General features: G+C 40.8%; 1 protein-coding gene across 1 annotated transcript in view; it reads left to right on the top strand.

Annotated features, from left to right (window-relative positions):
* The window catches only part of CUBN (cubilin), a 306,910-nt gene that overhangs the window by 78,723 nt on the left and 215,774 nt on the right, over window positions 1–12,413 (top strand). Inside the window, exons 23-27 of the mRNA XM_075552448.1 lie at window positions 377–563; window positions 1,799–1,959; window positions 2,896–3,077; window positions 3,908–4,064; window positions 8,101–8,288. Of these exons, the coding sequence (XP_075408563.1) occupies window positions 377–563; window positions 1,799–1,959; window positions 2,896–3,077; window positions 3,908–4,064; window positions 8,101–8,288 (875 nt within the window). The remainder of the gene's footprint in view (window positions 1–376; window positions 564–1,798; window positions 1,960–2,895; window positions 3,078–3,907; window positions 4,065–8,100; window positions 8,289–12,413) is intronic.

Raw genomic sequence — 12,413 nt, 5'->3', positions numbered from 1 at the left:
AATGAAGGCTGTGCAAAGAAACACAGAACTGAAACAATTCTAGACCCTGCTCAGAACTAGGGTCCTATCATATCAAGAACTTGATATACATCATATCATATTAGGTTGTCCTAATTTTTAAGGGTTAGGATATTTTGTATGGATTTCGGATCTGATTATGCAACAATTTCCACTGTGGAGTTTAACTTTAATTCTTTTTTTTTAACCTTTGAGATCTTAAAAATTTTTGCTTCAAAATAAATTTTTGGCACATTCCAAATCGCCCATTGAGAATTAAGCATATAGCCATCCACAAGACAGTCTATATAACTGAATATATTGGAAACACAGTATTTTGTACTTTCTCTATTGGGACGATGTCTCCCTTATTTCACAGCATGTTCAGAAGACTATTCCACGGCATCTGGAACATTCACGTCTCCAAACTTCCCCAATAATTATCCCGACAACCGGGAGTGCATTTACCGGATCACGGTGGGAACCAGCCAGCAGATTGCACTGCACTTTACGAACTTCTCTTTGGAGGAAGCCATCGGGCACTGTGCAGATTTTGTAGAAATCAGGTAAATTACTGTTGTACACTCCATCCCAATCGGCTTCAATGACACCTAGAAACAGCACTGAAAAACGTAGATATCCTCTAGAAAATGCCTTGCTGTGTAACTTTCTTGCATGAGATAAAACCCAGTGATTGTTTGAAGTTGTTCATTGATTCTTCATAGGAAGTTGAATATAAACCACAAGTTTTGTTTATACATATAAACAGAGGAACCTCTACTCCCCAGTTAGACATTGAACATATGCATTATGTCAAATCAATGCCAATTTTAGGTTGTTCTCTGTGTAGTCTAATTATATCCCTGATGATAAGATGACAATGTACTTCAAAGCATTCCCAAAAATTTGGTTTTTTAAAATTTATGTAAGGGGGCTCAGATAGTAAAAGGCATAGCTTGTGAATTTCAATGTAAGATTTTATTTTTCATTTTGGAAAAAAGTACTTAAAAAGATATGGTTGAAGGAAAGGAAAGTTCATTTATATGTTAGTAGTTCCATAGATCATGATATCCAGTTAAATGTGACTAATTATTTTGGCAAGTACGTGTGTAAGTTTTTCCATATGACATTTCAAAAACAGGGATTTTATAAAAATTGTGGTCAAAGTGTACATACAGAAACATTTGGTTTGTACAACAACCCCAAATCTGGAAATTTATAATGTTTGACTTTTTATGCTATAGCATGTCATGATGGATTAATGTAGTCTTCTAAATTTAAATCTAATCACTGTACTTTAATGGTAAATTACTTTTTCCCCTTTCATTTGAACAGCTACATATTATAAACTAGATTCAAGACTTCAAAAGTTCTTGAGGGAAGAAATGATAAACTTTTCCTAAATAAGTCAAATGTGTGGTATTACATTTTCAAAATTTTCAAATTAGAAAATACTTATGGTTCTCTTTATAATTGAGCAACATTCATTAGTGCTATTAAATTCTGCACTCTTTGACAGATTTGCTAGATGTTTTTAGTTAAGAGGGTGAAGATTGAACACATTCTTAATTTTTATTTGGTCTGTCAATTGATTTGTTAACCTTTAGTTGTCCTTTATTAAGTTTTTCAAATACTAATTAATAAAGTCAAAAACTTCAAATTGTGTTTTCTACTGTATTTTTGTATATCATTTAATTGGCATAACTTGATCTGTTTTTCATCCTAAAGCTAAAATTATGTTAACTGCTTATACAGTATGCTATCAATAATTTACTAAATTATCATCTATGTTTTGTCTCAGAGATGGTGGCTATGAAACCTCACCATCCCTTGGAATATACTGTGGTTCAAACCTGCCTCCAAGAATCATCTCTCACAGTAACAAACTATGGATAAAATTTAAGAGTGACCTAGTTGGCTCAAGGTCTGGATTCTCAGCTAACTGGGATGGATCAGCCACAGGTAATTAGCTAAGCATGCTATCTTTTCTGGAGACTCATCTGATTTGGGTTCTTTTCTTTTTATGTGAAAGAAAGAGCTTTATTTCAAGAGGTCATTATCAGGAAAATATCCCAGCCCAGTCCAACTCAAGTCCATATGCCATATACTAGTGCATAGCCCATATATCCTTCTTCAGACTCACACAGCCACATGCAATGATGCAGAATCATCACCTGCCAGTGGGTGGAAAGTCCTGTGAACCCAACGGCAGTGGTTTTGGCAGCTCTTTGAGTGACTCAATAGCAGGAAGGTGAAGGCAGAGAAGGGGAGGTTCCCAGGACCCTCCTTAGGAGAAGGCCACGCCCACAAGGAGGCACCAACAGACAATGTGACCTGATTGACAGGCTAGACTCCACCCTCACGCTTTTTTTAGTTAAAAGATCATTTTGTCGGGGGCTCTTATAACTCTTATAACAATCCATACATCAATTGTATCAAGCTTATTTGTACATATGTTGCCATCCTTATTTTCCAAACATTTACTTTCTTTTTGAGCCCCTTGTTATCAGGTCTTTTTCCCTCCCTCCCTACCCTACCCTTGTGACCCCTGGATAAATTATACACTATTATTATTTTCATATCTTCTTGGGTTGTCCCTGTCCATCACTGGTGCATTATTTTTCCTGTTGGTTTTGCCATCACTGTTGGTACTGAGCTTCCACCCCCTAAGTATTTCTGAACAGGTAAGTAAACTCTTCTCCTTCCCTGATGTATTTCATCAACTGGCCATCTTGTTTCGAAAAAGGAAAGGGCAGTGATGGAATTGGGAAACAACCTCTCTCCTGTGATGCAATCCTCATTTGCAACCTGCTTGAAAATTGAGTCGCAGTACCGCCAAGAAGTTGACATTTACTAAGAAGGAAAATCTAAGTGTCTCTTTGTCTCTTCCCCCTACAGGCTGTGGTGGCAATCTTACAACCCCCAGCGGCAGCTTCATGTCTCCCAACTACCCGATGCCCTACTACCATAGCTCTGAGTGCTACTGGTGGTTGAAATCCAGCCACGGCAGCCTCTTTGAAGTGGAATTCGAAGACTTCCACCTGGAGTTCCATCCTAATTGCACTTCCGATTATCTGGCTGTACGTACGACGTTTCCATTCTGTCACTGGCTGCCGCCATCTCACCCAACGCACATACTGTGCTTTTGATTGTTGAGATTGAAGGAAGGCGAGCATTTAAACAGAACACACACACACACACACACACAATTAAGCAATATAAACAAACACATGAAATTAATGGGACTAACAATCTCACGGGGAAGCATGTGCTGCTTGGTACACTAAGTATGTTGCACATGGAAAATGTGGCCACGGTTAAAAGATCCTCAAAGGGATTTTAGATTTAATAACATTTTTCTCAGTGTCATTTCTGTACATACTTTGAGAAAGAACTACAGATAATTCCTAAGTTCCCAACAATCTGACTTATTGAACCAAAAAAATACAGCGTCATCAAGTCAAGTCCAAAAACAAAATTCATTGCACTTGTGTTAATTGTGACTCAGCAACTATATAACACTGAGTAGACCGTCTCTTCTGGGTTTCCAAGCAGAAAACCTCATTTGTCTCCCATGATGCCCCTGAGGAGTTCGAACCATTGACCTTGCAGTTAGCAAGCAGCTCAATACGCAACCCTCTTTGCCACCAGGGATGCTGGGACAGCTCCAATTTGCCCTTTAAGATTTGTAAATGCCCCTCCTTTTGAACTGATTGGGTGTCTATCAGTCAACTTGATGGCAGTGAGTTTGACTTTTTGAATTAATTGGACCAACCTGTGCTCACAAATGATTCATCACAATTGCTTTTAACAGGCAATTGTGATGTTTTGCTGTTGTGGGTGGCGGCAGTTTGTTTTGAATTTATGGATTACAGGTCATTTTCTAACATTTGAAATATTTTTATTAAAGGTATATGATGGCCCAAGTACCAGCTCTCACCTGCTAACTCAGCTTTGTGGGAATGAAAATCCACTTCCCATCCGTTCTAGTGGGGACAGCATGTTTCTTAAACTTCGGACAGATGAAGGACAACAAGGAGGTGGCTTCCTGGCCAGCTACAGACAGAGTGAGTACTGCCTGCTGGGCATCTCTACTGGTCTCAAATTCTTCATAAAACAAACTGAAATAAGCACAACCCACTGGCTTAAGCCATGGAAATGAAGCTGCTTTTAATCATGTGAAGAATTTAGCTTCATTTGAGAGAGAAATGCTTACACACTTAATTTAATCACATGAAATTAAAGGTTTATAAACACTAAAAATATAGAAGACTATTTAGTATGTTCAGATGGTTGCCATTCAGCTGAAGGGTAATTTAACAGGCTAACGACTGAGAGGTTTCCCTTTGTGCCAACCTTGGCGTCACAGCTTCTAATTAGACATTTTCCCACTACACATCACATTCTTCCCCCACTAATTTTCTGGCCCTTAAAAAGTACCCGAAAAGAAATTGTGGTATTTTGAATTGTACATGGAGAATGGCTGAGGAGAAAGACAACACTGTAAAATCTGCTTCCTCGTGAGGCCTCCCTACTGCCAATGAGTCAATTCCAACAGCCATCAAGTCAATTTTGGCTTAGAGGAACCCTGTAGGGCAGAGTGATTTGGGGAGGAGGCAGCCTCCTGTTCCTCCCTCAGAGAGGCTGGTGGTTTCGAACTGCTGACCTGGTGGTTAAGAACCCAATTTGTAACCACTATGCCACAAGGGCTCCTGCTCTGACTCATAGTGACTCTTACTAGGGTCTTGGGAGACTGTAAATTGCTACAGAAGTAGACAGCATCATCCGTTTCCCAAGGAGCGAGCGACTATTGAGTTTGAACTTGAATTCAGTCCCCCAACACCTAACCCAGGAGAGCACCAGCAGGGCTCCATCCGCAGTAGGCAGCACGCTGGAATCAAAGGGGCATTTAATTTATCAAAGAACCAAGCCGTCTGGGGTTTGTTCTGACTCCTAGCTTGAGATCACTTTTCTCCTCTGGATGTCCATCCTTAGATGTCGAAAAGTAAGAGATTATATGACGTTATCTCTGAAGCTCACCTTTAGAACTAGAATCAAATACTGATTATATGAGGTTATCTCTGAAGCTCACCTTTAGAACTAGAATCAAATACTTTTGAAAGTTTGTTTTTACATAGAAATTCAAGAAAACAAGCCTTCCTTGAGTTCATGCTATAGAATATAGGCATTACTTGGATTTTTGAAAGTCAAGTTCCGTGTACCATTGCATTTAAATGTACCCGTAATTTTGATTCTGTTCTCTAACAATGGAGTTGAAAGTCACTAGAGTCTATTTTGAATATATAGTATCACTTTGGTTCGATGAAAGTAGTAGTATGCGCTGCTTCTTTGACTGCCTGTGAATTTTAATATGCTCATTCATCTACATGTTGGGTTTTGACTGAAATCTAGATCTCGATCTAAATCTAGATCATTTAGAATGCTTAGTTTTAGTAGTACCTAGCTATAGTCCTCTATCAATGAGTATCTGAAAATGTTCCCCCACCTAAAGGTCTATTAGCAGTTCATCTTTTTTTTTTTTTTTAGAAAATCATTTTATTGGGGGATCGTACAATTCTTATCACAATCCATACATATATCCATTGTGTCAAGAACATATGTACATTTGTTGCCATCATCATTCTCAAAACATTTGCCTTTTACTTGAGCCCTTAATATCTGCTGCTCATTTCCCCCTCCCCACTGCCCCCACCTCATGAACCCGTCATCATTCATAAATTATTATTATTTTGTCATATATTACACTGTGCGAGGTCTTCCCCCGCCTTCTTCTCTGCTGTCCCTCCCCCAGGGAGGAGGCTATACGTAGATTCTTGTAATCAGTTCCCCCTTTCTACCCCACATTCTCTCCACCCTCCAGGCATCGCCACTCTGACCACTGGTCCTGGAGGAGTCATCTGTCCTGGATTCCCTGTGCTCCCAGTTGCTATCTGTGCCTATGTAAATCCTCTGGTCTAGCCAGATTTGTAAGGTAGAATTGGGATAATGATAGTGGGGGGGGGGAGGAGGTATTTAAGAACTAGAGGAAAGTTATATGTTTCATCGTTGCTACCCTGCACCCTACCTGGTTCATCTCAACCCCACAACCCTTCAGTAATGGGTGTCCGGTTGACTACCATTGGGCTTTGAGTCTCCACTCTTAGCAGTTGATCTTGTTGACGGAATTTAGAATGTTTTTCTAACTTTATTATTGTGGTGCTAATTTGTTTCTGGGTTGTAATCAAATTACTTATTTAATTTTCTTTTTAGTTCACTGATGTTTTTCCCCCTTGTACATAATTTCAGAACACCAAAGGAGTAAATTAGCACATGTAGGTCCTTCATAGTGAAATCACTGCTTACCAGAGAGGTTGTCTCTAAAAGTTAATTGGAAATTGGTGTTTTGCCGATAGTGTAATCTCTGGGCACAGAGAGCAGCGCATGTGTACCCACGGGAAATTGATATTCATCCGCCTTGCTCTTTTGGCTCTCGACTTTAAGAGACGTTACCACCTGCCTGAGAGCTGTAACTTTTCACATCTAAAACAACAACACTGTCCTTTAGGAATGCTTTGTGGGCAAAATACGCGACCTAGAGAGTTTCTAGACCATCTCTCCTGTTCCAAGAGAGAAAGGTTTTGAAGAAGCATGAAGTCTACTTTTCCAAAGTCGACTCATGCACTTCAGTCACCAGTCACCCGTCAGAGAGTCGTGTGATAGTCGAAGGGCATCTATGAATCATGTTGTTCAGAGACCCGCTCTCTCGACATGAGAGGACTTTTCCATTTCACAATCACAATGTGAAGACGGAGAGGAGAGGTCAGGCCCATGCTGGGACCCAGGCCTTCAGATGGGCTGCCTTTAGCCGTTACTTCAAGGATTTAGTTTGCATAGATGTCGTTTTGTATAAAACTCAGTGACACGAAAATTTAAGATTTTTTTTCCATCATTACGTCTTTTAGCAACCCTGGTGGCATAGTGGGTTATGCTCTGGACTGCCAAATACAAGGTCGAAATCACTCAGCTTCTCCCTGGGAGAAAGACGAGGCTTTCTGTCCCAGGAAAGATTTACAGCCTGGAAACCCACGGGGGGCACTTCTGTCTCAGCTCCCCTGGGTGCTAATGTCAGAGTCCACTCCGGGGCAGCGAGCTTAACGTTTTCTATTCTCTGGGTCCCTCCTGATGACTAGGAGCAGAATAAGGGAGGCTTTATTGTGAATTTCATGCTGACCTTTGAGCGCTTAACAAAGCCATGTTGTTATTCATTTTTAGCATTCCCATAGTACTTTGTGTTTTTAAACGAATGGATTTTCAAAGGTCAGGATTGCTTGTCCCTTCCAAATGCTAAATTTAGAAAACATACACACACACACACACACACACACACACACAGACAGACAGACACTGTTTAATACACGTCTCTAAACGAACACATGCATCTGTAGATGGTGCTACATTATCCTGCTCCACACCAATCCAGAGGAATTTGATGTCTACGTTAATATGACTATTCAGCTTTATGTCTCTGTAGTTGATGAACTCACTGAAGGTGTTTGCCTCTTTTTTCCTGAATGGGTACCCTTTCATTATCATGCTGCTGTACGGGATCTACAGGGAAAGCTTTCCGAGCCAGAATTCAATGATTCTGCCTTGTTTTTCCATGGCTTGTAAGCATTCCCCCCATGACAGGGTACACTCATAATTTTCTTACCACTTGTGTTAGTAGGAAAATTTAGGTTTTCTTCCTCTAAGAAGAGTCTGCTTTGTAGGATTCCATTTTCCCCAGGTTTTACTGTATGTGAATGTGTATACCAGGGAAACCAAAGCCAGAACTCACCACCCTTGTGGAGTCAGTCCTGATTCATAGCAACCCTATAGGTCAGCATGGAAATGCCTCTGTGGGTTTCTAAGACTGTAACTCTTTATGGGAGTAGAACACCCTGGCTTTTTCTACAGAGTGACTAGTGGTTTCAAATGACTGATCTTGATATAACACAGTATTCTTACATCTATAGACATATGTATTATGTATGTATATGTATGTGTGTAATACATAAAATAATTATGATTCATAACAATTATGGTTTTTGTTTGTTTTTCCAGTATGTGAGAATGTGGCGATTGCCAATAGAACTTCCGGCATCTTGGAAAGTATACATTACCCAAATCCTTATTACGCCAACCAGCGTTGTAACTGGACCATTCAAGCAACACGGGGCAACACGGTGAACTACACCTTCTTAGCCTTTGAAGTAGAACATCACACAAATTGCTCTGCAGACTACTTAGAGGTATGTATCCTGACGCTAAACACATCACTGTTTGCAGATGAAGGGAGATGATCCAATACAGAAACCACCATACTTTCTTTTTTTTTAAAAAAATCATTTTATTAGGGGCTCATACAACTCTTATCACAATCCATACAGATACATACATCAATTGTATAAAGCACATCTGTACATTCTTTGCCCTAATCATTTTCAAAGCATTTGGTCTCCACTTAAGCCCTTTGCATCAGGTCCTCTTTTCCCCCCCTCCCTCCCTGCTCCCCCCTCCCCTCATGAGCCCTTGATAATTTATAGATTATTATTTTGTCATATCTTGCCCTATCTAGCGTCTCCCTTCACACCCTTCTCTGTTGTCTGTCCCCCATGGAGGAGGTCACATGTAGATCCTTGTAATCGGTTCCCCCTTTCCAACCCACTCACCCTCTACTCTCCCAGTATCACCCCTCACATCCTGAAGGTATCATCTACCCTGGATTCCCTGTGCCTCTAGCTCCTATCTGCACCAGTGTACAACCTCTACTCTATCCAGACTTGCAAGGTAGAATTCAGATCATGGTAATTGGGGGGAGGAAGCATCCAGGATCTGGGGGAAAGCTGTATTCTTCATCGGTGCTACATTGCACCCTGACTGACTCATCTCCTCCCCTAAACCCCTCTGTGAGGGCATCTCCAGTGGCTGACAAATAGGCTTTAGGTCTCCACTCTGCACTTCCCCCTTCATTCACTATGGTATATATATATATATATGTATATATATATATTTTTTTTTTGCATGATGCCTTGTACCTGGTCCCTTTGGCACCTCGTGATCGCACCAGCTGGTGTGCTTCTTCCATGTGGGCTTTGTTGCTTCTGAGCTAGATGGCCACTTGTTCACCTTCAAGTCATTAAGACCCCAGACACTATCTCTTTTGATAGCCGGGCACCATCAGCTTTCTTCGCCACATTTGCTTATGCACCGGTCTGTCCTCGGCGATCGTATCATGGAGGTGTGCAGCCAATGATTTTATTTTTTGTTCTTTGATGCCTGATAACTGATCCCTTCGGGTCCACCCGATCACACAGGCTGATGTGTTCTTCCATGTGGGCTTTGTTGCTTCTGAGCTAGATGGCCGCTTGTTCATCTTCAAGCCTTTAAGATCCCAGACGCTATCTCTTTTGATAGCCGGGCACCTTCAGCTTTCTTTACCACATTTACTTGTTCCCCACCCCCAGCCCCGTTGGCTTCAGCAGTTGTGTCGAGAGGATGAGCATCGTAGAGTGCCAATTTAATAAAAGAAAGTATTCATGCATTGAGGGAGTGCTTGAGTAGAGGCCCAAGTTCCTTCCGCCACCTTAATACTAAACCTATAAATATAGACACATAGATCTATTTCCCCATCCTCCTATATATATTTGCATGTACTTGTCTTTGTCTAGACCTCTATAAATGCCCTTTGCCTCCTAGCTCTTTCCTCCATCTCCCTTGACTTTCCTCCTGCCCCACATACTTTGTATACATCTGTATTATACCAGATACCCACAGAAATTGAATATTTTATGCCTCTTTGACTAGTTTATCTTAATATTAAGGCCACTTGATCTACAAAGAATGATTGAAGTTTTAGATTTTATTGGGGCTCTCAAAGCTCTTACAACAATCCATACATCAATTGGATCAAGCATATTTTCGCATGTGTTGCCATCCTTATTTCCTAGACATTTACTTTCTATTGAATCCTTGGTATCAGCTCTTCTTCTCCCCACGACCCCTTGATAAATTATTACTATTTTCATATCTTACACCCACTACTGTCTCACTTCGCCCACGGTTTCTGTTATTTGGCCGCAGGGGTGTGGTTATGTGTTGATCACTGCAGTCTGTTTACCCTTCCTCCTGTGGCTACCTTTCCCTTACCTACCTATTCCTGGAATCCTTGTGTCATGTGTTCTTATCTCTTATCTGTACCAGTGTACATGTTACAGTCTACTCTGCAGTGAAAGGCAGGACTGGGGTCATGATAGTGGGGGTGAGGAAGCCTCAAGGAACCAGAGGAAGATTGTGTGTTTAATCGGTACAATCCTGTGCCCTCGTTGACTTGTTCCTCCTTGTGACCCTTCTGTGGAATGTTCTAAGTTTTAGGAGTACATTTGCACATGGCACAAAGGATATATCATTACTAATGTTCCTTATCCACTAGGCCTGAACATGGAGAATACCCAAAAGACACGTATGTGTATTTTACTGACTATGCCAAGACATTCTACTTAGCTAGGTTATCCACAAATTCTACATAACCTCTTCACACATGAGAATCGCAGAGCACTTGTGTGTGAGCAATCTGTGTACATGCCAAGAGGCAGTTGTTAAAACAGAACAAGGTAATCCTGTGGGATAGAAAATCAGGATATATTGGCATCAGGATACAAATTCTTTCCCCATACTGAATCAATCTATACGAGCATCAAGATACAAATCCATTCACCATACTGATTCAATCTATATGTGCATCGGAATACAAATCCTTTCCTCATACTGAATCAATCTATATGTGCACTGGGATACAAATCCTTTCACCATACTGAATCAATCCATATGTGTATCAGGATACAAATCCTTTCACCATACTGAATCAGTCTATATTTGCACTGGAATACAAATCATTTCACCATACTGAATCAATCTATATGTGCACTGGGATACAAATCCTTTCACCATACTGAATCAATCCATATGTGTATCAGGATACAAATCCTTTCCCCATACTGAATCAATCTATACGAGCATCAAGATACAAATCCATTCACCATACTGATTCAATCTGTATGTGCATCGGAATACAAATCCTTTCCTCATACTGAATCAATCTATATGTGCACTGGGATACAAATCCTTTCACCATACTGAATCAGTCTATATTTGCACTGGAATACAAATCCTTTCACCATACTGAATCAATCTATATGTGCACTGGGATACAAATCCTTTCACCATACTGATTCAATCTATGTGTGCATTGGTATACAAATCCTTTCACCATACTGATTCAATCTATATGTGCTTTGGGATACAAATCCGTTCACCATACTGATTCAATCTATGTGTGGAGCGGATTGCAGAGAGCATACTCATTCCTGGCGTGCCCTTGAGGGTGACACGCTAACAGAAAAGGCCCAATAAATCATTTAAGAAGGCATTTGAAAACTGTGAAAGCAAATCAAACACCCACTTCACTCCCTACAAAGCAGCGAATTCGAAACCCTCCAGAGAGCATGTCTGTGTCGTGTTCTGTGCAGGACAGTGCTCTTGTGCAATATCAATGGACAAAGCGGCAAAAGCAGTGAAAGCCAGAGGTTAGGAAAGCCTCCCAAAGAGCAGCGCGGTTGCCAGAGGGAGGGCACTTTTTCCATCTCTGCAAGCCAAGGGGCCAGACCGGAGCAGTAACTGCAGGGGCTGGTGTAGGATGGAAATTTTAAAAGCACAAATAATCATTTATGGAACAGAGAGAGCCATAAACACAAAATCTAGTTGTTATAAACTTTAAAAGCACAAATAACCAATTATGGAATATAGAGCCACAAACACAAAATCTAGTTTTTTTTGTGTGTAATGAATCCTATTTAAAAGATTTTTTTAAAACATAGCTTAGCCAAGTCCCCAGTGATTGACCATGACTGTAGCCAGGCCTTAGTTATTTTGAGTTAATGAAACTGAAAAGACTTGATTGGGTCCTGGTTGGGTACTGTGCCTAACTTTGCTGAGAGGAAAGGTTTTGAGAAGCCTTGCTATCCCTTATTAATGTTTCCTCTGGGAAAAATAAAATGTACCAGCTTTGGGAACAAAATATTCTGTGGGGATTCAAAAACTTCTTTCCCAGGTTGCCGCCCACCCCAGCGCCCCCCACCCCACCATAATATATGCTGCTGAGATGGCCGTCCGGAAAGTGAGCATTCACATGCTTTGTCTTGTCTGATGTCTCTTTAATGTTACCCCTCAATTACACAACCATTCCTTGGACCCGTTCGACTGTGGGGCTGGTACCCTGCAATAGTCAATCACACAAAAAGAGTGATTGGCTTAAAGGAGTAAGGCAGCATTGGTGATACAGCCAGGAGACAGCAACCTTAAGGAATCTTCCCAAACTT

The sequence above is a fragment of the Tenrec ecaudatus genome, chromosome 6 (genome assembly GCF_050624435.1).
Source record: "Tenrec ecaudatus isolate mTenEca1 chromosome 6, mTenEca1.hap1, whole genome shotgun sequence".
NCBI lineage: Eukaryota > Metazoa > Chordata > Mammalia > Afrosoricida > Tenrecidae > Tenrec > Tenrec ecaudatus.
This window is presented reverse-complemented; position numbering and strand designations above follow the sequence as displayed.